Genomic DNA, 26,206 nt, shown 5'->3' with positions numbered 1-26,206 from the left:
CAAATGCATCATCCGGGTGAGAAAGGGTTGGTGTTTGTAGTGGGAAATAATTATGAGCTTGTTTATGGCGACTAAACCCAACACCAAAAACTACGGCGTTCGTCTTCGTCACTCCAAGAACACATTTGACTTGTCGAAGAGAGCGTGCGCTGGCGCTACAAAATTTCTTAGTACTGACTATTCATGATTGTCGTAGCCAAATTAGCTGTCTTTTTTGTGTTCGTCCAAAGAATCAAGAACCCCTAACCAACCTCTTGTTTCGTGAATACAACGAATATTCTCTCTCCATTTACCACCCCCAAGTTATATCATTAAGGTTCCTTTCCGGTTCACGGTCACTATTTGAACAGTAGAGAAACAAACAGGACTCTTTCCGCCATCGACATAATATAGAAGCCAAAAACAAAAATCTAAAACTCACTTCAACTAAATCCACCATCCCACACCTCCTGCGGTACTAACTAATTAGTTCACCATATTCGAACTACTTGAGTTCAAAAAATAAACTAAAATAAACACTCGTATCTGGTGCAGGAAAACTAAACAAAAAAAGTAAACAAAATAAAAGGGAATGCAGGAAAATGTATATACCGGACCTTGGAAAGGCACTTGCCCAAACATGAGAATTACAGTAAAATTTCATCAATTATTGTAATTACCTCAACACTGGTCCACTAAGCCGCTCAAAGCCCATTAAGGGCCAGACTGGTCGGGTGCGCTCCCAGCAAGCCAACCCCACATCCCACCAGAACTCTGCCTCTGATGAGTGCTCAAAGCTGCCTGTTCCGAAGTAGCCTTCTGCCTCCGAAGCAGCTCCACTTCCTTCTCTAACGTTTCCATTGCTTGTAACTTCTGTCGTAGCTCCACAATGTCCACCTGTCAGGTATAGATACACCCTAAATGAATGCAAAAAAAGAAACAGACAAACAAACAAACAAACAAACATATATGTAGTAGAGACTGCACACAACAATTTATTTCATATAAATGGAAGAAATTTTGAACAATTTCTAGTTGGAAGAAATTTAATTGACTCTTCCCAAATTAGTTGCAAATATTTAAATAATTAGTCCTAATTTAGTTGATTTTTCCCAAATTAGTTGCATGTGGGAGTAGGATTAAATACATTAGCCTTCTTGTAACCCTGGCAGTCAAGATGCCCATTCTACTCACTGGTCCACTGGTTTAAGCAAACTAAATAAACCCACAGCTAAAAGATAAAAACCCACTACTCTAAATGTAAATGGCTGTCTAAAAATAAGAACTGCAGCTTATTCAGTCGCTATCAGCCAGCAGAAGATAATATGATTTCTAGATCAAATTCAGTATTCTAATTTTTTTTTTTTTTTCCTAAAACATGAATGCAAGTACAATAACACAAAATTTAGATCCCTAATTTATAACATTCACAAAAAATTCTACATGGTGATGATTCCCATATCGTACCATGATAGCTTGATGCAAGTTTGGAAATCATCATGTTCTTGCTTAACACCACAAGCATTTGAAGATGCATCATCAACATAGTTACTGTATGTTCCATCTGGACTTTGAACATGTTCCTTTAAAGTTGATACCACTTGAGTTTTAGGATATCAAGATATCCAAGCACATATCAATTCTAGATGTGATTTACTGCTAAAATCTATCATGAGATTTCTATAATTTGTATATAAACAGCAACAATCAAAACATCCAAACTGATCTGTAAATTTGTTTCTATGAGTGCATACCTCAAGTTTAAAACACCTGGACTGTTCAGCAGCAAGCTGACCACGAACTGACTGAAGTTCCTGTATTGTTAATAAATAAGAAGTTTATTTATTTAATAAAAATAAATCCGTACTTTTACAGAGGAGTAAAACAGACATGAAGCTTGCCTTTGTTAGTTCAATATTCCTCGACTCAGCATCATTGAACTCTTGCTTAAGTTGGAGCATTTGTAATTGTTCCTTGTTAAGTGTTCCTTCTAACTCCCCTTTCTCTGCCTTCAGGGCTTCCACAAGTCTTATTGTAACCTCATTTCTGATATTCTGAAAATTTTAGGTAAAATCAAGGTCATAAAACAACTATGTTTTGGAAAAAAAACATATAGAAGAGAATAATAACTCAATTCACAATTCTAAATACCTTCATGTTTTTTCAATCATAACAAGATTTCATGTAAAAAGTTTACATATTGAAGTGTCACAAATTTAGCTTTGCAAGCTTTTTAATTGAAGAATTTAATAACGCATGAATATAGACATCAAAGAAACTTCTACCTGTATCATTTTGCAACTGATTTCACTTATTATGCATTAAGTTGATACTGAGCAACTGAAAAGTTTAATTACTAAAGTAGCAATTTATCATGTTAACATTACCAGAGGCTCTGAATCACCATTCTCCATCACAATTTCTTTAATCTTTTTATCTTGAGCTGGTTCAATCTCAGGTTCCATATCCCTACTAGCATCTGTTGTAGGAAGCATTGCAGCAATAGTGTCTGACACAGAACCATCTATTATCCTTGACTGTAAATCTGATACATGGCTTGGCTTGAGGACATAAACCTAGCCAACCAAGAAATATCATGTGATCAGAATTACAATATAACAAAACAAATATAAAAGATACTAATTTACTGTTCACCTCATTGCTATAACGCCCATTATAACCTCCAAATGAAACAAGAAAATCTTCTCCCTTGTGGGTGCTTGTCACCAAGCTGAGTCCCTAACAAAAGATAACTCTCAATAATGGTAAGTTTGTATGCAGAACCATTCAATACAACAATCATTTACCCTAGTAAGCCTTTTTTTTCTATTGAAGTTCTAAAAAGAACAATGGCGCATTTCCTGTCATCCATGATCTGATGCTAATTGATAACTTTGTTTAGCTTACATTTTCACAGGTTTCTGACTTTCATTAGCAATTAAATAACCAATGTTTGGTACCCTGCAATGTTACAACAAGATAAGCAGTACCATGTTTTGTTAAACAAAAAGTTTCTAGAACTGTTCTAATAACTGATAGCTACTTACAAATGTCAACTTTGCTAATAGATACATACACCTTATCAAAATGTAGTTCATACAGTGTGTCAGAAGAGACAAAAAAGAATATGCTTGCAGTTTCCTACTATACTCCAGAAAGTTATCAATTCCACAAAGTCCTAGATGTAAGCAATCAATAAAGAAAATTTGCATGGCTTATACTTCTCCACATAATATGTTCATAGGAAGTATTAAGTTACAACTTATTATACCACAAAAGATAAAAATTACCACAGCAGCATTGCACAGATTATGATACCAATTTCTTAGCATCTATCAAAAGCAATTTCTTTCTTGGCTTAGAAAATGAATTTCACAGTCAAGCACATAGTACAAATAACATGTAAAAGTCACTAACTAGACAGTTTGTGTACCTCACTAGCAAGAGGCACACGCCCTTGAACTGTCATAACAACTGACCAGACTAATGTGGCCATGTTCAGGACAAGAGTTTCAGAGACACCTGAAAACATAGGTAGAAGTTCCACATGAAATTAGGAATATGAACAACGAAAGTTAACAGAGATCATAAATTGTTCCATTCCAAAAGCCAGTATAAAACTACTGCATCATTTACAAAAATATCGATAAAAAGTTACATTATAATAGTATATCAACTTCATCAGTATTACAAAGTTAATAAAGATAATAAATGCCTGTGGATATGAAAAGCAACAACAAGTGGACGTCTAAGGGGCACTTGATCGAAGCTGTCGAAGTATGAAGAGGATAGATCTCGATCCTAGGGAACCATGAGAACCCACTGCTTTTGGCCATTGGCAAACCTTACCAAGTGTTTCAAATCACTCATCACATAGCCTTGATACATGTACATGGCTTTCGACAGTTGCAAGTTATCCTGGATAGACTTGATTTGTGATAAAGATAAAAAGTTGTAGGCTTATTTAGGGGTTGAGTAGCCTTGACAGTAAACCACCAGTCTAGTCAAATCTAAAGGTATTAACATAAAATTAGATAAATAGTTGAGTTTAATAGGAGTATTCATTTTGGTTCCTGTTTATTTGATCTATGCTGCACACTGAACAAAAGACCAAACCAAACAGCTTTGGTTTCTCACTTAAAAAATTGAAATTGACTGAAGCATTGTCAGAAACCATAATTTAGGCCAATCACCATGATGCAATTCGGTTCTTCGGTTTTTTCAATTCAAATGGACAGCCGTAGACAAGTCTGGTTAGGGCAATGAAACAGTGTGTAAAATATAACTTCAGGAATGGTCTTTTCACACACACATAAAGAAAAAATTGCTTCACAAACGTACCATTCTTATTATTACCACCACCAGCAATGAACCAGTTGTCCCCAACTGTTATGCCTGCATGGCCAGCTCGTGGGCCTGGATTTACACCCTGCTGCTTTGGTTTTGACCATTCCATCTGAAAAGGTTAAGTTGAAGAATAAGTCTTATCAAAGAATTTAATCCACCACCTTCTGTCAGGCATCTAAAAGTGAAGTAGTGCTTACAGTCTGCAAATCAAGAACATGCAGATCATTAAAGCATGTGGCATGAGACCCACCACCAAAAATCAATAGATACCGGTCAGCATGGCAAGCAGCAGCATGATCAGATCTTGGAGAAGGAGGTATGCCTCTAAAACACAATGAAGAAAGAATGAATAATGAGATAAATATTTTAGTTGATCATATGCCATCAATCACTTTTACCAATAACAATTTAATTGAACAAAAAAATATGCTATCATATTTGCATATACACTCCTCATTTCTGAACATTTTAATGTCATACGTGATTAGTCTTGTTGCCTAATCCTGTGGGAACAAAAATCCCCCAAGTAGCTTTTACTAATTACTTAAATTATTTTAAAAAAAATATTTGCAGACAAGGACATTTAAATTAATAACTATAACATCAAAGAAGTGCATAAGTTGAACAGCCATTGTACCCATAAAAGAAGTTATTCATAGACATAGTATGCATTAAATTGACAAAGATAAAGCTAGTCTGTAGAGAAAAAAACTTATGTTCTCTCCTTTCAACTTATCACATGAGCAACTAACAATAACAGCACTACATGTGCATTGATCATGGGTCGACATGTGACAAATTGTCAGGCCTCTAAATGATACGTTTCACAGTATATAAAGCAAAACTCGTAGCAAACTTTCAAATTGTCAGGGCCCTTGAATGATATATTTCACAAGTACTTAAATCAAAACTCATAGCAAACTTTCTCATCGAAAGAAAAATTAGCTGAATGTTCAAAAATAATAATAATAATAACCAACTCTTACATAGCATCAATATCATCCCAAGTCATAGTTTCCAAGTCAAGTATGTGCAAGTCATTCAGAAGAGATCTCTTAGCATCTTCACCACCAAACATAACTAATGTGTTTCCAACAAGTGTAACTGATTGGCCTCCACGGGAAATCTGAAGAAGGAAGATCATTGAGTTCTAGGCAATAATCACTGGGCTTCATTAAGACTGGATATTCAGATGGCAACATCAATAATTGTACGCAACAAAAATAAATTTCTTAGCATGTCCAACCCCATTTTATCAAACTTCTATTCTGTATCCCCAAACTGTGCAAAATAACAAAAGAAAACATATTATCATATAGTTTGTAACAGATTGCAACTTTTTACAAACTAAATAGCTGCTGAATTGAAAGGAAGAGATCATGTTGACATATTCCATGGAAAATAATTGTTTGTTCCTTGAACTGAAGTCATTTAAATACTTGCCTTGTACTGTAATATCACAAACAAATCTGTGTACAAGGTGTTCGATATAATGTTTCTATGTGTCCATATTTTTCAATTTTGTTAATGTTTTGGACAGCATGTCGGGGCTTGTAGTAGATTTGGTAGCTTTATATTGGTTGACTTTTGTATCGGTTCAGGCTTGTATACGCAGGGTTTGAGGGGATCATCGTGCAGAGGCAAAATTGCCCAAAAATAGATCATCCAAGCAACCATTTTAAGTGTATTCTGGGTGTACAAAGCAGTACAAAATGTTAGTATTTTAGCACATTAGAGCTACTTGGATGGCACAAGGTTGGATGAGCCATTAGTGTACTGTCCAATGATGGTTTATTGTCTTGTTTCACAATAATGTCATATAGGGACTTCTTAGCCGTGGTGGACTGCCTTCGACCCCTTGTCATGCGATCATTTAGATCTTACGAAGTCTATATTTGTATGTTGCATTGTCTATCAAATGCCTACTAGAATGTCTACTTGTGGGATCCCGAGTATAATTATTCTTCTAACCCGTCTTCTCTTTTGCAGATCCTTAGGGGATCCTAAGAGGTTACGAGCAAGCTAACTCTTTGCGAACGGATATGCAAGAATGTCATACAACTTAGGCAAATCCAGTTAAGTCCATGACAATAATCTGATTACTAGTATTAAAAGTTCAAATTACAAAGCATATATCAATTTCAAGGAAAATAGGACATGAAAAAGCTTCATGATCTAATGGTTAAACATATATTCTGAAACACAGATCAAATAAAATTTACCGGTGATTTCCCATATGTCTTTAAATTCGACCATAGACAGGTTTGCGGATCAAATTCCTTCACTAGCACAAAATTAAAAACAACACACTCACTTCAGGTGGAGGAAAAAAGTGAGGAAAGTTAGTGAAAATGAAATAAGGCAGAATAGTTAGTGAAAGTGAAATGATATGAACCTGAAATCATCTCAGATGGATCCTTTGTGTGCCCAGCAATAGATAAAATTTTGTTTCCCCAGGGAATCTGCAATTATTGATAAGTAACCGTGGAAATTTCCATTACATATTCTTTCAGATATCTACCATTTTTAGTGACTGCAAATGTTTCAATATAAATAACTACTCAAGATTACCAGGGAATGGCCAGCACAGGGAGAAACCGAAGCAATGGCTGAAGAATCCAAGGACCCTGATAATTCTCTGGCTTCTATCCTTGACCATGTCAAATTTTTCAGGTCCAGAACCTTCAGTAATTAAAAATGTTCATAGCAAAATTGGAAAAGCTTAAACACACTTACTTGCTAGTAATAAGTTCTAAGTAATGGATATAAAATATTTTTTAAAGAAGATTATAATAGATATTATAATTGTACAAAATTGGAAAAGCTTTTCATTTAGCCACATTTCAATTTAACCAGCATGTGGATCACAAGGAAAATACACCCAGAAATAATTTTGAGATGTACTAATCAAAGTTAAACACAAATCACTCATATCATACATCAATTTTATCAAATACCTGGATATCATTAAGGTAACGGCCATTGTGATTTCCACCAAAAATATACATTTTTCCTCGCAGAACAGCTGCTCCATGCTGTAAACAAATGACAGTCAGTTTAGTTGCTTATGAGAAAAAATAAAATTTTGTGCTCCAAATTAAGGTCAATTAAAGAATGGATTGAAGACCGCATAACGAGGCTTAGGGCGTTGTCCAGATACTGAAGGTGCAACCCATTGGTCATAAATACCAACTGAGCCAATACCCTCTGTTATTACATCCTTGTCCTGTGTCTCCAACAGAAGACCATTTTCTGCGGAAACAGTTTTAGTCTTGGGTAAGGAATCTCCATTTCCTGAAGCTGATGCAGCAGCTGGCTCCAGTTCTGTTTTCTAAGGGGATAAGTTAACAGGATAAGCATGCATAACAATGACTCATATAATAAGACAAAGAAGAGATATTTAGCAAGCATAAATAAACCACAGTAGTTATTTGAATGATGCTTCGCTTGGCAAAGAAAAAATTAGAATGAAATAATAACTAGAAGTAAATGTGCTCAATCAGCAGAAATATTACATAACAAATAATGACTATAATCTCTGTCAAATAGAAAAAAAATGGATTACATTGAACCATGACTTTGCAAAAGAACAAGTACATTAACCAAATCATCCCTGACATCCCGTTATATGGCAAATAGAAATGAATTGTAATGGTTTTTTATTTGATAACCTGGGTTTTCTCATCCAATTTCAACTCCAGTTTGACTTATTTTGCACCCAAAACGTATCATCTCACTTCACCTATCTTAAAAATCTTGGTAAAGTCTTGGGATCTGAACATTCTCTCAGTACTTTGTAGTTCAACCAAAATATTTGATATGTACATCCATGACCTTCTTTAAATAATTTTTGTTGCAAAATCAATCTTACCAATTTAGTTCTGAAGCTTATGTGAGAACCATTCAAGATGTCTGGTTAACAGTTGATAATTAACATGAAATATACAAATACCGCACATGCCAAAAGATCCTTAGGTTGTTAACAATACATGTATGACTGACCTGTAATTTTTAAGAAACAAGATACATTTCATTGATATACTTACAAGTGTTTCAACATTAATAATAGGTTCTGCTGTCAATTCAGGAGCCTTGGAATACCAAGCAGGATCCTCCTCCTAGATGAGAGAAAAAATTATAATTTTACCGCTGTAAAACGGCAGAAAAACTGAGGCATGTATGTACCTCCAAAATTTTCACAAAGAGACGCATTGCTTCTGTCGAAGCCATGTTTCCAAGTCCATGCCAACTGTAAGCAGAAAAGTCATTAGTCCAAGATATTCAAGATAAAGAAAAGAACACAGATCTTTCAATTACGACATCAGAAGGTTATCATTCAGCTGGAATAGTGAAGAAGAACCATCACATGCAAATTCTAATAGTAAAATGTCCATCCTAATTTTCTGACTATTTTGTAAGATAATTTATTCTGAGGAGACACCTGATTAGTGAGAAATATCTAGAGAGAATGTTAATCGAAAATATCTAGAGCCTAGGAGTAACTTAATGAAATTTCACATTGTGTAAGAAACAACCAATTGAAATGAAATGGAACAATTTGTGATGGTAATCATTTTTTATTGATTTGAAAAAAAAAAAAGTCCAAAATTTTTGAAAAACTGGAAACATAATGATCAAAATAATTATATGAATGGAAAATTTTAAAAAAATTCATAAAATAAGCATTACTACAAGAAACAACATGATGTATAAAACTAAATCTATGTTATATTTATGTCAAACATATTCATACAGTACCATAGTCAAGAGAACACTCAACTTTTATGTAATATCTGTATACACTTTGAGCATCAAAACTAAATCAGCATTGGTCTTGACTGTTAAAATGCCAATCATGTTAAATCTTGTTATGCATGGGAACCTGCCATCTACAACTTGGACTGTATAACCTCGTTTGTTCCTAAAAAACTGGTACAAAACCTTTCAGATGACTTCAAACCATGGTATGATTACAATGACTAAGAACCTACTGTTAGTTTCAATAAACCAGAATATGTTATTTTTCATACATTAACTTTTAAAAATACATGACCAAAAAGCAGAAAAAAGGTAAATACCAAAAAGGATGAGATAAATAATAAAAGAGTAGACCACCTTGTCCAGAAAGTACAGATAAAGTATTGCAAATCTCACATGTACTAGCTTTCAAAATGACCACTTCTCTATTTTAATATATTTATTTAAAGTCAACCATAAGGCCTACATCATAAATTGAACAACTAATATGTGACATGCCCAATACTCAATATCTATTGCTGAAAGATATTTGCCTTTGCCTGGTCCTCACAGTGTGAGTTCCACTCTACTTAATTGCTAGCACCGCTTTGAAATACTAGGATATTTAGTGGCATAACAAGGAAAAAACATAAAAAATACTTCTGGCTTGGCCATGTAGGATATCATTTCAACCTTCAAATAATTCAGAACAATCTTTAATCATGGAACTAGAGAACAAGATTTTGACCACTCCAGATGTTAACATAAGATGGGATATAAAGAACTAGAGAACTAGAGAAGTAGATGTTCAACAGGTATGATAGTGTAACATCTAACCAGAGGAAAGCTTCATTTTTTTATTGAAATCCTAACGACCAGTGACCTTACAGGTCGAAAACTAAGTATAGAAACTTTTCCCTATTACATATTTAGACAGAACAATCATGCAAAACCAACCTTGTCCATTTGCTCTGCTCCACGGGATTCCAGGCTCTAGGTTTTGGAACAGTGCAAGCTCCAACAGTTGCCTGCGGTCATGAATCAAATTCGAACAATGTATTAAAGAAGAAAGTATTCGCTTATTGACTTTGGAAACCGAACAGCATTTCGCTTCATGATCAACATAGATCCAACATACAAGCAAAAACCAAATAGACATCTAAGTTCAAAGATACGTAGAGATAACATTGGCCTGATTTGCATCCAAAGAAAGTTTGCATGATCGTTTAAGCTTCAACTCCCGACCACCGATCTAGCGAGATCACGAAGCATACGACTAACAAATGGAACGATCGAGCAAAGGGAGCAGATTCGAGCCATCCCGAATGAAGGAATGCCAAGAAGCTATTAGACCAACAAGGAAGACGTGCGGATCAACAAGACGTCCCATTAAGGAACAATAATAGCGGAACTCACCTGCTGGTACAGAGCGTAGAGCAAGAGAGTGACGTCGTTCTGAAACCTAGAAACGCCGCCTGCAGGGGCGGAGGAGTCGGGAGACCCGCCGAAACCGGCGTAGGAGGCGGCCGCGTAGAATCTCTCGGGGTAAGCGAGGCCGGAGCTCGCCCTGGCTGTGGCCATCCTCCTTCCACGACACAAAGCACAGAGCAAGATCGCCGATCGGCACAAAGGGGGCGGCAAGGATTGGCGAAGGGGGAGGGGAGTTGGAGCGGTGGATGTATTTATAGGGACGAAGGCCGAGGTTGTGCTGTGTCTCCCCCAATAACAAGAAAGAAGAACGATGCGTCGGTGGATGGGTGGGTCGTCTTTAATTTGCTTTGTTGTGAGATCTAAAAGGCAGCGCGATGCGATGTGTATCGCGGCCTCACATAATAAAACAGGAGGCGGTTGACGCTCATCGAAGCCCCAGCATCTCGTCACCGTTATAACAATTCCCGATTCCCTATTCCGTCATTCAAGCCATTGCAATCCGAAGTAAGAGTTTCCTCGGCGTCGTTAGACAATGGAGTTTCGTTATGTTAATTCACTGCTTTCCACTTTGAATTGGAGTTTGATTCGGGACCATCTCTTGATGTAAATTGAGCAAAGGTAGTCCGCAACAAATTGATGTATTTGATTCAATACACTTGTCTGTGGACGGTGTTGATGGCCCTCTGATAAGATTATCGATCAATAGTCAAGAGAAAAAGTTAAGCTTCAATCTATGTGAATCTCTGAAACATGAAATTGGAACTGTCCCACACTTGAGCAGTCCATCCATTCTGGTCGTCACATCGAGTTGCAATTTTTCTGGGGGGACCATTAACAGAATGGATTTTATGGGCTATCAAACCTGGTTTGCTGACATCATCAAAGCTTTATCAAACAAAAATTTTAATACTCAATACTGGGTAAAGTGAATCTAGGAACCATCATTTAGCTGATATTTTAGATTTTAAAAATTATCCCTTTGATTTACGATTTATATTATGCCATAAACCGAACCAATTCAACCATTTAACAGAAACTTGAGTCGAACATCAAATTCTCACCCCAATCTTACATACTTCGAGGTGGTTCGGAGGAATCAGCAAGTTCACCTACCACAGCCTATAGAATCATCTCTGGTCCGTTCCGAAATTCTTGGTTTGTAAAACACAATGAAAACAACACTACTTATGCTACTACTAGCAAGTATTATGACAGTCACCAGTCCACTGAGCATCTGTCCAGATAAACCCATTACAGGCTTCCGAGAAGACTGCCGTAGAATTCATGCAATTACACTGATAACCAAGAAGAGAGATCAGTGGCCCATGTTAGGAGGTGGTAGTGGAGGGTGCGAAACTTGGCCTTGCATTGGCTGTCCAGGGAAACCTTGCATTGGTGGTCGAGGAGCTTGAACACCTGGTGTGAAGTTTGCCATCGCACTGCCACCCATAGGTGGTGGTGGTACTGGCCGGGGAGGACCATTTGCCACTGGTGGCGGAGGGGGAGGTTGTGAGCCCACCATAGATGGTGCAGGTGGTGGAGGCCTAGGAGGATTCATGACCGGAGGTGGAGCAGCAGGTGGAGGTGCTTGAGGTGGTGGTGGTGGTGGTGCTTGAGGTGGAGGTGGCAATGGCCTTGGAGGAACACCAGGAGCTGTAGCAGAACCATTGGAGGCAGGAGCCGGTGCAGCCAGTGGTTTATTAGCTTCTGGTGGTTTGATCTTGAAATATAGTTGCAGCTGTTGATGGAGTCCAGTTGGACATTACTCCTTTATGATCATTGGATCAGAGCAAATGCAAGCAGAGAAACAAGAACTAAGTTGAAAGGAAATCAGACTGTTAATCTAACCGTGAACATTTTTAAATCTGGATCCCAGTGTGAAAAGAACTTTGGTGTTGATTTATCGATTTCTGTGCTGGGAACCTGGCAAAGAGAAAAAATAAGTTAAAGATAAAAGAACAAAGATCATGAGCAGAAACTAGTTACAGGATGCACCTTGAAGGCAATGATTTCATATGGGTCAGCTCCAAATAAAAGATACTGGAATCGCTTATCACATGCTTCGATCCTCTGTCAAAATCAATGAGCCTAAATTATGTTTGCCAAAAAAAAGTGAACTGAATCAAGATGCAAAGAGAGAAGGACAATAAAAAAAAAGGGCAAGAAAAAGGAAAGCATAAATACTTTACAACCATACAAAGCAAAATATAGATCTAAATCTAACAACATATGTCAGCACTTGCCTGCTCAAAGGATGACATAAACCTGTGCCTTGGCTTAGTGTTATCTTCAATTTCAGGATATTCTATCTGCAGAAAGTTCGACGTAAAGTGTCAAAACCAAAGGAGAAGAAAACATAACTACTGAATATTATCATAAGCAAAAGAACAATGCAAAAATTGTACAACTTGTCTACTACCTTGAGCAGATACAAACGTTTCATTTTTCATATTCTTTGCAAATTGTATAAACAGAAGCTTTGATTATTGTTTCTAACTTAGATGCTTTGCCTTAAAAATTATAAACAATTTTTTATTTACCCTTGACCCAAGGATACTTGCATTAAGGAAACAACATTAACATAGATAAGATATACAAGATCATGATTTAAAATTCCAGCTGTATTCAAACCTGAACTGGAACCCAATTCAAGATTTTATCATTTTATGAATCACCAGTCATCATAGAAATCAAGTCAGACTAGGTCCAATGTAGATAGTGCACCCCATAACAACTACTCTGTGCCAATCAGCACAGTTTGTCTTGGTCACAACATACCATGTCAAAAATGGATGGCAATGTGTCATGTCAAAGTTGTGCTGACAGAGCCAACATATTGTCACGGACTTAGTTGGAATTGCCTAAGTCGTGAGGCACCCTCGCGGCAAAGTCACGAACTTAGCTAAAGTTGCCTAAGTCATGAAGCACCCTTGCGCCAACTCCTCCGACTTAGCTGGGATTGCTTAAGTCATGAGGCACCCTTGCGACATATGCATCCGCAAAGGTTCAGCCTAGTTGCAAACTCGTATAGGTCCCGAAGGACCTGTAAAACAGAAAGTTGATTAGATTGAAAACGAGCAACGGACAAGTTCGGACGTCTTACGAAGGGGGAAGCTTTACAAGCAATTCAGCAAGCACCTTGAGTGCAAGAGAGAAAAGAGAGGAAGGAGAAAACAAGGACTTTAGAAGGTAGAACGAACAATTACAAGTCCACAAACAACTGCTCATCGGGTGCCGGGCGCGAAGGCAAGTTCTCATCAAGTTAACATGCGAACTTGTGAAGATTGTTCAACGTTCGACAATATACCGAAGTCCCATCCAGCCCTATGCCACCCGGGGGTTCTAGGGTGCTAAGATGGCTGACGTTTACTGTGCAGTTGCGGCGTGTAGAAAACAAGTTGTGGCACGCGAAAACGGAGCCATTTTGGGGCAATTCGGCCGGGCGAGGCGAGCGATCACACTGCAGTGCTGCGAACTGTCGTTGCTTACATTTTCCAAGCAAAAACACACAAAATCAAGACAAAACATACTGCCATGTCTCTGTACAAGCATGAAAAAGCGACGAACAGTCGTTGAACGAAATTGTTGCGGGTGTGCGACGACCGTTCGTGACATTCTCCCCCGCTTAAACTGTCGACGCCCTCGTCGACGCTTGTTGGTAATTATTGATGACTACTTCATGTCGTAGGGTGTCTTCGGGCTCTCAAATGGCTTTTGTTCGGGGAAGCTTTCGCCACTTCACCAAGTACTCGGTTTGCTCAGCTCCATTGGGGAGCTTTATCTTGTGATCCGCTAAAATGATTTCAACTCGTTTTTCGTAGGAGGCTTTGGTGGGGGGTAACCGAGTTGGAACACTTCAGGAAGCATCTTACGGATATGAGTGGTAGGCTTTCAAGTTGCTGGCATGAAAAATATTATGAATTTTGAGCCACGCCAGTAGTTGCAACTTATAGGAGACGTTGCCCACCCTACTGATAATTGAGAAGGGCCCTTCATACTTGCGCACCAATCCTTTGTATACTTTGTTCCTGAAAAATTGAAGTGATGCTGGTTGAAGCTTTACCAACACCAAATCGCCGACTTTGAACTCCTGCGATCGCCTTCCCAAGTTTGCTCACTTCTTCATCTTTTTGGTCGCCTTCTCCAAGTAAGCCCGCGCAATATCTGCATTTCGGTGTCATTCTTTTACAAAGTGATAGGAGAATTAACCTTCACGGGGTAATTGACTTCATGCTTTATGTGACTTTGTCTTTGTGTTCTCCCCCACTTGACCCCGTAAAGCATTTAACAAACGCATTGCTCCCATCCGAGGTCTTTGCAACTCCTCATCGACGAGGCTGGATTCTGAACTACTCAAACTAAGAGCGACAACCTTGCCCTTATCTGATTTGGGAGGGTGGATTGAAGCTGTTAAAGCATTGAGTGCCTGTTTCTATGGGCACTCCCTCACCATGTACAGCCCTCTGCCCAAGAAGCATCCGCCGGGTTTTGAGGCCTTGCCTTTTGAACTTGGCCCTTTATGGGAGCTCTTCTTCGTTTGTTCGCCCCCGGGCTCCTTCCCTCAAGAATATTTTGGACGGTAGTTTCCTGAAGATTGTTTCTTTTTCCCCGAGTCCTCCGAGGAAACAAAGTCAGTGAGCCTTTCTGCGGTCGCAATTGTCCCGATCACATCGGTGACATTCCTTCGATGTAATTCTTGTTGAGCCCACGTTTTTAGGCCATCTAGGAAGCTAAATAGCTTATCCTTCTCAGACATATCCTGTATGTCCAGCATCAGCGCAGAAAATTGCTTCTCGTAGTCTCGAATGGAAGTACTCTGGCGAAGTTGTCTCAACTTCTTCCTTGCGACGAACTTGTGTTCTCGGGCAGGAACTGAGTTCTCAACTCCCACTTTAAGTCCTCCCATGTGTCCACTCAACACCGACCTTGTTGGATCTCTTCCCAACGGGTTCGCCACCAAAGTTTTGCATCCCCGTTCAGATACATGGTTACTATTGAAACTTTGGTATCTTCATAATCAAGCCTTGTAGCTCGAAAGTACTGCTTCATGTCAAACAAGAAATTCTCAAGCTCTTTTGCGTCCCTAGCACCTCTATAGCAATTAGGCTCAGGTGCCCTCAAGTTTTGTGGCAGCGCAACACGGGTGTTGCTCCCTCCCGCATTTAGTGCCCTTGTGAGCACTGTCACTTTGGAAGTGAGTTCTGCCACGACTTTGTGCAAATGTTGCACGGAGTCTTTGGTATCATCCGTCAGTCGATCAACTAGGGTCTCAACCTTGTCGATTCGGGATTCAGCTTCTTCTTGTGAGCTTTCTACCCCAACAAACCTTCGTTGGCCTTGGTAGAGTTCCTCCAAGCTCGCTTCAAGAACATCTAGGCAGGTTTCCACCGCTGTGAGTCTCTCCTTATAGCTTTTTTTCCCGATTGGCACTCCAGATTGTGCCTCCTCCGCTCGCGAAGAGTAGCCAACTTCTTGCTCATCATATTCGCTACCACGATCCTCCAGCACGGCTCCACCAACATGAGAGCGAGTTTGCACTTGCAGCCCACCTGCGACTACTTGGGGCAATGTTCCGGCTTGCCCCGCCTTGCTCGATTAGCCACGATGCTTGGCCATGGCAAGATTACGAAGTTTCTTCGCTGCTTGCTCAAATTAGTTGCCCACTCTGATACCACAATGTCACGGACTTAGCTGGAATTGCCTAAGTCGTAAAGCACCCTCGTGGCAAAGTCACGAACTTAGCTGAAGTTGCCTAAGTCATAAAGCACCCTTGCGCCAACTCCTCGAACTTAGCTGGGATTGCCTAAGTCAAGAGACGCCCTTGCGACATATGCGTCCGCAAAGGTTCAACCTAGTTACAACCTCGTACAGGTCCCGAAGGACCTATAATACAGAAAGTTGATTAGATTGAAAACGAGCAACGAACAAGTCCCGATATCTCGCGAAAAGGGAAGCTTTACAAGCAATTCAACAAGCACCTTGAGTAAAAGAGAGAAAAGAAATGAAGAAGAAAACAATGACTTTAAAAGGTAGAACGAACAGTTGCAAGTCCATAAACAACTGCTCACCGGGTGCCGGACGCGAAGGCAAGTTCCCGTCAAGTTAACGTGCGAACTTGTAAAGATTGTTCAACGCCCGACAATATACCGAAGCCCCATCCAGACCTGTGCCACCTGGGGAGGGGTTTCAGGGTGCTGAGATGGCTGACATTTCGCGTACAGCTACGGCGTGCAAAAAACAAGCCATGGCACGCAAAAACGAAGCCATTTTGGGGCAGTTCGGCCCGGCACGGCAAGCGATCGCACTGCAACGCTGCGAACTGTCATTGCTTACATTTTCCAAGCAAAAACACACAAAAACAAGGCAAAACATGCTGCCATGTCTTTGTACAAGCATGCAAAAATGACGAACGGTTCGTTGAACGAAGTTGTTGCGGGTGCACGACGTTCATGACAATATGGCCAAGCTTACACTTAAATCCGATCAGCCAGCACAAGGGTGATATACTTTAGAATGGTATCAACATATGCTCCCATGCCACAAAATTGCAATCTTGCCTACTACCATTAAGTAATGAAATAATTTTCAAGGACAAAACTAAGATAATAGACAAAACAAAATACCATATAAGGGAGAAGCTCATTAAACAACTGAAATTTTTTATTCTTTTCATATAATAAACAGAAAGTCACATGATTATACTCCAGAATAACATGTGAGTATGAATTGCATCATGTCTCTGAGCAGCACCAGATTTTGCAGCATGTCTTAAACATAAAAATACCTATAATTCCAAGGAATAAATGGGAGAGGTCCAAACATCATGGAGAACTCCTCCTGTAATTATCTTATATAGTCATTGATACACTTTGTGCATATGGTGACAAAATGCACAACTTGACTAGAAATTTTCAACCTGAATCGAGATTATGGCCTTAACAAGGTATTTAAACATTCAAGTCAATCCAAAACCAAAGAACAGTTTGACAGTTTGAATCCATTATTCAACGAGTATTTGCATCTAAATAATAGAATAGTGTATGAGAACCTGAAACAGTAGAGATCGCTGCTTTGTCTCTGGATCAAATTGCTTTGTTACCCTGTATCCGGGCCTTCCAATCTTAACTGCATATATAGCACATCACAACCAAGCATCAGCAATAAAATTAACGAAGTCAAAGCATATATGTACAACCAAGTACCAGCAAGGACATTGACATAGGAAGTTAAACTGTTAAAGAATATATGTACATGTGTTAGATTCATGTTCATAGCAATAACTGATGCAACTGAACATAAATAGACCCAATCCTTAGTACCAACTCGAAAATACATATAACTAACATGTGACCACAGTGTTAAAATGAAAATGAAGTGTGTTTGTTGCCTCCTACTTAACATTGTTTCAAGTTCAATTCATGTTTATATTCAGGTACTCCACTCAAACTCTAGAATTGCAAAAGCCTGTTTACTAAAGTGAATTGTGATGTATGAAGCACTTGAAGGGATGTCTACTAACACTATAAGCAACCTGATGTGTTTGGACATCACAAATGGGTGACACATCTGTTGGTGGTGAGCTCCCTAACCATGCATAATACTTAAGAACAAATAGTGCATACAATTTTCATTATTGTAAAGATACAGCACACCTAATGGCAAAAGGATAGCAAACAACAACTCAAAGGAAACATCTCATTTTGATAAAAGGATACAATTCATTGTTAACATCATGATAAGAGCCTACAAAGTAAGAGCAAAAGATGGATCATGGTGGACATGTTTATCATTTTTTCCTCTTAAACTGTGCATCTGCAGATCTCAGACATCAATCTGGAGCACAGAAGTCTAACAAGTAGCAAGACATTTAATCCATCCTATCTAAGCTTGACACTGACAACAAAGCATGATCGACAATGCATCATCTTATCAAAGTGAGATTAGCTCCTCTCAGCTATAATCAGCTAACAAATCCTAACATTAGCCAAAAACACCTACAAAATAGATTATCAAGACTTGAAGCTCTCTTGATGCCCTGGGGTCCACCCTCCTTTTCGTTCATCCTTTCCTTATCTTTCCTCATTCCCCGTAAGTTGTGATGTCCAGTGTTTTATTCTAGATAACCATGTCATACTCAATCCTTTCCGACATTAGTAGCATGTGTTGGCAGTGTCCTCTAGTGTCATCAACTTCACATTTAAAACCTCTATTGTAAAAGGCTTTATAATGCATGTAACAAATAGGATAAGAAAAGAATGAACAAAATCCACATGTATGCAACTTGATCCTTCTCAGCAGACTTCAATGCAAGATTTCAGTTCTTCCCAATAAAGAAATACTACTTCTGGAAGTTGAACGAGGTATGATAAAGCACTTCCAACCTGTCTAATTTATCAATAAAATCAACAAAAAGAAATCGAAATGACCTGATAAGAATATAAGCCAACCAAAAACACCCAGCCCTCAGATCAAAAGCTTTCCCCTTCAAGATTAAATCAGAACTTGCTTAACTCCAAGATAAGATGCTACGGTAGATCTTTCATTGCATATCCACCTCCAACTAAGGACTCTCCTTCATGTGGAACTTGTGAAGCAATAGAGTTTCTTGATAAGCCTCCTTATGACAAAGAATTACGAAAAGCACAGTTTTAAAGTAAACGAGTAAGTTACTTGCTTGGTGACACATTAAAATGTGATTTAAATATTGAAGAAAAAGACATGTAGAACTGCCCCCAATCATCCGTTTTCCAATTTTTATTCAACAAGGAATTTTATCAAACATGGGAAAATTAAAAGTGAAACAACTCAAAACATGCTTTACTACTTTTTTTCTTTGAAAGATCAAGTTATTTGCATTTAGATGCACAACTCATGTACACTACATTTAAAGTATCTCCTACCAATTGACCAAAAGAAGCAAGCTAACGACTATGATTTTCCAGTAACAAAAACACGATTATTGAGTTTCCACAATAAAAGAATAACTAAAGCACAATCGCCCGAGTGGCTCCATCTTACTAAGTGCACAAGAATCAACAATACAACATCATAGCATTTTAGGTCTCAAGACTTGATTATTGAGCTTCCACGACACAGAGACAGAGATCATAGGTTAAGAGTAACTGGAGCATAGCAAGTCGTAAAAGAAAGCGGATGCAATTACCGGATTTGCGGAGGGCGACCTTGCGTTTGTGGGGCTGAGGCTGGGCGGGCGCGTCCTTGGCCTCGCGGGCGGCTCTCTTAGCGAGGTTGGTCTGGTGGCGCTTCCCCTGGGTGTGTGCCAAGTAATTCCCTTCATTGTTGTGGAGCGTCAGGCACAGCTTGCACTCATAGCTGCAAGAAAACCAATCCGATCATCACTTCACAGAAAGGGGTAAAAGAGAAGGAAAAGCTCTACCAAAGATTTCTAGGGTTCAGGGTTGTTGCCTTCCGAGATGGTTGCGCATGAAGTAGGGATCCTTGGCGAGGTCGATGGTCTCGAGGGCAAGACGCCGGAGGCGCTCCCGGCGGTCGATCGCCTCATTCTGGGCGGAGGCGGCGCCACCGCTACCCGGCTTAGATCCCCAGTCCCGATCCATCGCTCGCCACTCTGGGCGTCGGGGACGGTCAGGCTGGTATTATGGAGAGAGGCGGTATAATTTCGGATCCGGATCCTACAATTTATCATAGACAGGATCCGATTCAAATAATGAGCCGCCCGCTACCTCCCTTGGTCATCCGAAACCTATACATCTGATAAGAGGACCTAAAACATGTTTTCACTGTCCTTGTTATCACTTTTGCTACATACTCTATTGACAGATATCCAAGGTTACAGCTGCTTCAACTCAGAATAAGGGAAACAGAAGGAATTGTTGATTATTACATTAAATCCAAACGGAACGTGTTTGCAATATTTGCTTTACTGCTCAAGAATATAATGTTATATAATATCCATGAAGACCACATTATTCGTCTCACAGACAAATACATCCATATCCATGGAGACTGCATCGAGGGGGAGAGAATAGCAATACTTCGCCAGTCAAGAAGGAATGCGAGTCAGCATAAGCTTGTATAAGGCCAAGTGAAGATGGAAGAAAGAAAAGAATAAAACAGTTACTAGTACAATTGAGTAGTTTGGTGTCCGGGTAAATGGCCCTTCCAATGGATTATAATTTGGATGTCACGGCTAACCGATAAATGCTTTGAAAAGCATGCAGATCAAGTTTTCAAACTGATGATAAGATAAAAAAGAAACGCTATTGAGCTGACACAGTTGGAGGGTTAGCAATTGTCCTGGTGTTGTAGGATAGGCAGTGACTGCACTTGTGACCAACAATGTGAAAGAAGACTTCCGAAACATTGTTACAGTCATTACAGAGAATCCAGACCTGCATAAACACCACAAACAAGCTTAGCAGGAGACTGTCTATCTGTACTACATGAATTGGGAAGTTTTCAAATCTTAATCACTACTGTATGGAGAATTGAGACATTATCTGCTACAGGTATTGCTATATTTAGTGATTCAGTAAAAATAAAAGACCATTCAACAGAAATCATGAATGGTTTGTTGCAGGTTTACTTTAGGAAAGTTCTAAAGGGGCCAAGTAAATTTATCGTATTTTAACGTTAACCATGATAAACAGTAACCTTAGTGATATAGGATCTAAGATAGTACAGACCTTGTAACGATAATCCTCAGGCATGATCGTTGCTGCTATCTGCGAAAGTAAAAGCTGGGTTGTTACCTTCTATCCAAAGAAACTCAAAAACAAATCATGGGGCAGTAATCAATAACAAAGTTATAATTTATGTTCCAATATTATTGCAGTGTCAATGTTTTCAGTTGTGTTGCCTCTTTTCTTTAATAGGATAAGTTATGACTGCAAGGAACATAGGTGAAATTCAGACTAAAACTTCAATGCTATCAAGAGAAAGCATACTAAACTTTTTTTGCACTACCAGTACGATCAAACATGTTTCTGTGACTCGAAGATGCCCAAGCAAATCCCAATCTGAGCTATCAGCTAAGACTTAACCATGGTTGTGCTTCATTTGGATATAACAGTCACACTGCATTCATTTATATTCCAAAACCTGCCCAATTGTCCTGCTAAACAGTGTAGTTGCTTGTAATCAAGGGAAGTCAAGTGACACAACGCAAAGCCAATTCAGTAGATGTATCTAAAGCTTTTGATGCAAAGAGAGGAGGCCGTTTCTCAAAGGAATTATTATTATTATTATTATTATTATTATTATTATTATTATTATATAATATCATATGCTCAGATTCCTGATGGAATCCACTACTAAACACTAAATCTTCGCATCATTAAGCCATTAAAACAATCAAAGAATCCCAATATTGGAATAAACAAGAACATGAAGAAATGCACAAAACTAGGGTTTACTTGATGTAACTTAGGTACCAGAGTGAACAGTGTATCCTGCATACATGGTAGTTCAATGACATCACTATTTATGGCACCAACAATTTGACCAAACAAAACCATCAGCTTTTTAATTTACTCAACTTTAACGTCATAGTTTTTATCATGCATCTCTCAGGGCTATCAGAAACAGAAATTGAAATATCAAGAATTCCCCTTTTTCCTGATCCATTCAGTCAATTTCTTTTCATCACAAATCCCACTATGGCTTGAATCATCACAAACTTTGTGACTACAGATATCCTAACAAGTTATCTTGCCATAAAAGCCATATAACGCAAAATTTCAGAAGAGAGACTGCATATGGAGATTAGGAGCAAATACAGTCTTTAAATGAAAATGCAACTTTTAAGGTCACTATAGTACCTCTTCATCTAATTTCCTCCAGTATTTGGACATGTCACATACCGATTTCGAGCATACAGGACATGAGTATCTTCTGAAATCACAGAAACAAACAGAACTCTGTATTATTTAAAACAAACAGAATTGATTTGCTATAGCAAAAGACACATTTGAGGAGGTGAGGATATACTGGGCATGTTTCAGCATCTCGTCAAAGCATTCAAAATGGATGGTGTGCCCACATTTTAGAACGCTTGTCTCTTTCAACGAATCAAAAAGATACTGCAAAACAGCTTTAACTGTCAAGATATTTTCAATTTATTTTCACAAGTTATGACTCAGTGAGCACAAACCTCATAGCAGATGGGGCAATTATGCCTCATTGAGTTCTCCACACAAAAATGCTTATCACGCAATTCAGTAGAGTAGCAGGATCCTGTGTTACTTGACAGTATCAGTAGGACACACCATAAATGGTTTCCAGGTGACAAATTTCATTTCACAGCATTGTGAGTCACATTCACAAACATGCAAATCATGATCATTAATGATCACAGCACTACAAAGATAAAGTCACATTTGTGAGATAGCATTTTAAAAGTTATTTAGCGATATCCAAGTTAAGGCATACTAGATGATACTCATTCACTGAAGTATCCAACATTCCTCATAATTATAGCTAGTTATTAATTCAATTCTTAGCAGTTAAGCAGTCTGGTCACGTCAAATGAAAATTTTCAAGTGATAGTATAATACCCACCTCAATTCTAAAAAAGAAAAGATACACAATAAATTTTCAGATGATACCTGGAATTAAAGGATCTACAACATAAGGTGTCTTGTCACAGCACTGTACAAGAATGGTACAACTCATGATTCTGACACAAGGCAGGACATGGTATAGGACAAACAATATCACATGCATCTTTTTATCTTGCCAAGTTGAAAACCATCAGTCAACTTCCTTATCTGGATTCAGAAGGCCAGTCCTGTAATCTAGATAAAACTGGCTTGTATTGGACTGTTTTGACTAGTTAAGTGTATAGCTGACCGAAGGCCCTAGCTCTGTTTCGCCATTCACAATTTAGAATGGAACAAATGCCCCTTAATGTGGAGCATGGAGATACTTCAAGAGATTCTTACCATGTCATAACCTTTAGAAGGGCTCACTTTTTAAAAGTTCTCATTTCTTGAAGCAAACGGTATAAGCAAGTTTCAGAATCTGTTTAAATTGATGAAAGGTTACCGCACCGATCACAAATGTTTTCCCTAATAATAAATTTTCCAAAATGACAAAAAAAAAATCTGTGTTTCTTCATTTACCCATTAATTGGTGCTCATATCCAGGAACAAACTTTCAGTCAGGTAACAAAAGAGTAAGCATGAAACATGTAACCAACCATAAGAGATCTTTTTGGTCCAAGCATAATTGTTGTAAGTTCTAGGTAAACATATATAACAATGCAGTTGGTCGAGAGCTGCAGAAGGGTCACAATCCAGAGGAGATGCATGTCAGGAATGTGTGTGTGTGTCCAGGTTAGTAGTGTAGCTTCTCCTGAGCAAGGATTGTGTACCATGTAGACTCAGCACATTGTATATATTTCACTGTATTTTTTTGTCTAATATGAACAAAATTGAAATATCTCATGTATCTAGAGAAGAAAATGGAGTAGCAAAATATGCATGCATCCCAAGAAAAGCAAGGCAAATTCTTTTGTCTTGGTACGATAATAGTTAACTGTACTAAAGCAGATTTTTTTGGGCTCCAATCACAATGGAGCTGATGATTAATCGTTCCTTGATTAATGCAATTTCTTTTTTTAACAAAGAAAATCCCAGAAGTAAACATATATGAACACTAAGCTCCATGGAGATGTAGTATGTGTGTTAACATACCACATTTCTTGCAGTGAAAGAAATTCTCGCTACCACCGACTCTGATTGAGCACAAGTTGGTCAGTCTACTACCCTGCAAACCTTGAAAAGAACATAAGAAAGTATGATCAAGCCTTCTAATTACCTGCAGATGCCACAGTCATTGCAATGGTACTGCCCTTTCTCCAACTGTAATCACAGAGCGAAATAAAAACAAACTTGTTAAGTACCAACTTCCTTTGCACTTGCTGTAAACACAAAAAAGAAAATTATAATCCTCACATCATCATCGTAGAATTTGCACACATTGCAGAAATAGTCCCCCATACTAACTCCACAGTTTGAGCACACTTGTGCAACCTAACCAATAAAAGATCATCAAGCCTACGCTATCAAGGATAAACCAAAATTAAGCTCGAGAAAAGGAAATCTCAAATCGAATATCACACCGGTTGTTCGGTGTTGCAGATCAAACAAATAACCTGCAAATCAAACCAAATCCCAACTCATCAGTCCAACCCCCATTCATCTCTTTATCAATGAGAACACATCGAATATCGGACAGATCGATATGAAAGAAGGAACATACTTTCTGGACATCCTGGCGACAAAGCTCATGCCGATCGCTCTGCACTCACCAATCAACGACAAACAAACCATGTAACGATGATAAGGGTCAAGAAATGACATCGAGAAAGAAGGAAAGAGATTGTGTTACGGTGGATTCGTTGTGGCAGTGGCGGCAATAGAAGATCTCGTTGCAGCAGGGAGCTCGGATCTTGCACCTCCTCCTATAGTGCTTACACCTGCGAGTCATCAGATCTTTTACCCAAACAAACCTAAATCCGAAGAGCGGAAAACAAGAAATTAACCAAGGAAAAGAATGATACCCGAATTCCATCTTGCCGAATCCGAGGCGGGAGTCATTGGCGGCGGCCTCCATCGCTGCGAGGAACACCACGAAGAAGGGGAAGGTTCGATCGAGCGAGAGAGCAAACCGCGCCGGCGAAGGAGGCGGAGGTCGAGGAGGAGATGATTCAATCAAACTGTCGTTTGATTGGGAATTATTTACAGAAGTGCATATAACATCCATGAAAACTAATGAAGCTACCCGTCCCAGACTCCCGCCTTTTTAATTGATTCCAAGGTGACGCGCCACACATTCGAACCAATGCCATGTCGGGTAGCTTTGGGGAAGGAAGCAAATGAGTACGACAAATAATAAGGAAAATAAAAAGGAAATAAAGGGAGAGAGGGAGTTTTGTAAGGTCGAAAGGGAGTGTTGCCGTCCTCCTCACCAATAGGATAATTTTTTTAAAGAAATAGGCATTTACCAAATATCGGTCCTACTTGGCGTGTTTTAAGACGACGACGCGCCTGCATTGTTCATTTTCCCCCTATGTCGTTTTTTTATAAATATCATTTTTATTTTTATTTTTATTTTTATTTTTTTTAAACCTGTTTATGCCCGTTTAGATTAATGAATCAATCTACATGAATAAACCGATTCGGATTAACCCCAATCCGTATCTTCCTTCCCACCCCACCTCCATAACCTCCTCCCTTTTCCCCTTTTCTCTCCCTCTCTCTCTCTCTCTCTCTCTCTCTCTCTCGGCTTTATTCTCCTCCCATCCCCCTTTTTTTATCCCTCTCTCTCAATCTCCTTTTCTTTTTTTTTTTCCCTCTTCTCACTTCTCACTTCACCGTCTCCTTCTTCCAATTGGTTTATTCCTCCCCTGGCTTCCTCCTCCTCCTTCTCATTCTCTTTCAATTATATCTTCCATTGCTCTTTCCCTCCCCCCTTCCTTCAGGTTATACTCATTCATAGAATTTATTAAAATATATTAATTTATATATAAATGTATTCTAAATGTATCATCAAATAAAAAATAATATAATTTGTGTTAGAATTATATTTTGGCAAAAATTTTAAAGTTTTGATATTAATTATCCTAAAATCATCTAAAAATAAAAATTATTAATTTTAAATTAAGTTAGGTGATCGAATTTAACTTAGTTCAATTTTGAGTATAAGTAAGTCAACATAGAAAATAAAA

At 38.6% G+C, this 26,206-nt stretch overlaps 3 protein-coding genes across 3 annotated transcripts; all 3 read right to left on the bottom strand.

Moving 5' to 3' along the window:
- Positions 1 to 562: 562 nt before the first annotated feature.
- On the bottom strand, positions 563 to 10,909 carry LOC135676557 (acyl-CoA-binding domain-containing protein 6-like). The gene is made up of 18 exons (XM_065187876.1): positions 10,480 to 10,909; positions 10,021 to 10,091; positions 8,512 to 8,575; positions 8,373 to 8,444; positions 7,454 to 7,657; positions 7,284 to 7,361; positions 6,898 to 7,008; positions 6,722 to 6,788; positions 6,549 to 6,610; positions 5,313 to 5,452; positions 4,524 to 4,650; positions 4,321 to 4,435; positions 3,413 to 3,501; positions 2,635 to 2,718; positions 2,367 to 2,555; positions 1,881 to 2,033; positions 1,734 to 1,793; positions 563 to 876 (listed from the first exon to the last, which is right to left on the bottom strand). Exons 1-18 carry the CDS (start codon positions 10,642 to 10,644, stop codon positions 694 to 696), a joined length of 2,034 nt encoding a protein of 677 aa, XP_065043948.1. The 5' UTR covers positions 10,645 to 10,909; the 3' UTR covers positions 563 to 693.
- A 755-nt stretch (positions 10,910 to 11,664) lies between these two features.
- Positions 11,665 to 20,108, bottom strand: LOC135676555 (uncharacterized). Its single transcript, XM_065187874.1, has 7 exons — positions 19,921 to 20,108; positions 19,658 to 19,827; positions 17,543 to 17,619; positions 12,738 to 12,803; positions 12,490 to 12,564; positions 12,343 to 12,417; positions 11,665 to 12,232 (listed from the first exon to the last, which is right to left on the bottom strand). The coding sequence occupies exons 1-7, from the start codon at positions 20,070 to 20,072 to the stop codon at positions 11,810 to 11,812; spliced, it is 1,038 nt and encodes a 345-aa protein (XP_065043946.1). The 5' UTR covers positions 20,073 to 20,108; the 3' UTR covers positions 11,665 to 11,809.
- A 270-nt stretch (positions 20,109 to 20,378) lies between these two features.
- On the bottom strand, positions 20,379 to 25,208 carry LOC135676556 (E3 ubiquitin-protein ligase MIEL1-like). The gene is made up of 12 exons (XM_065187875.1): positions 25,040 to 25,208; positions 24,868 to 24,955; positions 24,739 to 24,777; positions 24,599 to 24,631; positions 24,432 to 24,509; positions 24,295 to 24,338; positions 24,171 to 24,211; positions 22,628 to 22,710; positions 22,465 to 22,556; positions 22,296 to 22,368; positions 21,162 to 21,200; positions 20,379 to 20,867 (listed from the first exon to the last, which is right to left on the bottom strand). The coding sequence occupies exons 1-12, from the start codon at positions 25,090 to 25,092 to the stop codon at positions 20,736 to 20,738; spliced, it is 795 nt and encodes a 264-aa protein (XP_065043947.1). The 5' UTR covers positions 25,093 to 25,208; the 3' UTR covers positions 20,379 to 20,735.
- Positions 25,209 to 26,206: the final 998 nt, after the last annotated feature.

The sequence above is a fragment of the Musa acuminata genome, chromosome BXJ1-6 (genome assembly GCF_036884655.1).
Source record: "Musa acuminata AAA Group cultivar baxijiao chromosome BXJ1-6, Cavendish_Baxijiao_AAA, whole genome shotgun sequence".
Lineage (NCBI taxonomy): Eukaryota > Viridiplantae > Streptophyta > Magnoliopsida > Zingiberales > Musaceae > Musa > Musa acuminata.
Note: the sequence above shows the minus strand (reverse complement) of the source record. Positions and strands in the feature narration are given on the sequence as shown.

Excerpts from the sequence above, each read along its gene's own strand:
- LOC135676557 (XM_065187876.1), bottom strand. The coding sequence starts at position 10,644 with ATGGCCACAGCCAGGGCGAGCTCCGGCCTCGCTTACCCCGAGAGATTC. Across the intron at positions 7,009-7,283 it reads GTTACCTTAATGATATCCAG|GTTCTGGACCTGAAAAATTT; the intron begins GTATTTGATAAA and ends TAATTACTGAAG. Across the intron at positions 6,611-6,721 it reads TCCATCTGAGATGATTTCAG|TGAAGGAATTTGATCCGCAA; the intron begins GTTCATATCATT and ends ATTTTGTGCTAG.
- LOC135676555 (XM_065187874.1), bottom strand. The coding sequence starts at position 20,072 with ATGGATCGGGACTGGGGATCTAAGCCGGGTAGCGGTGGCGCCGCCTCC. Across the intron at positions 12,804-17,542 it reads AGCGATCTCTACTGTTTCAG|ATAGAATATCCTGAAATTGA; the intron begins GTTCTCATACAC and ends AACTTTCTGCAG. Across the intron at positions 12,233-12,342 it reads CAGATTTAAAAATGTTCACG|CTGCAACTATATTTCAAGAT; the intron begins GTTAGATTAACA and ends CTCCATCAACAG.
- LOC135676556 (XM_065187875.1), bottom strand. The coding sequence starts at position 25,092 with ATGGAGGCCGCCGCCAATGACTCCCGCCTCGGATTCGGCAAGATGGAA. Across the intron at positions 24,956-25,039 it reads TTCGGCAAGATGGAATTCGG|GTGTAAGCACTATAGGAGGA; the intron begins GTATCATTCTTT and ends GATGACTCGCAG. Across the intron at positions 21,201-22,295 it reads GGAGGAAATTAGATGAAGAG|ATAGCAGCAACGATCATGCC; the intron begins GTACTATAGTGA and ends TTACTTTCGCAG.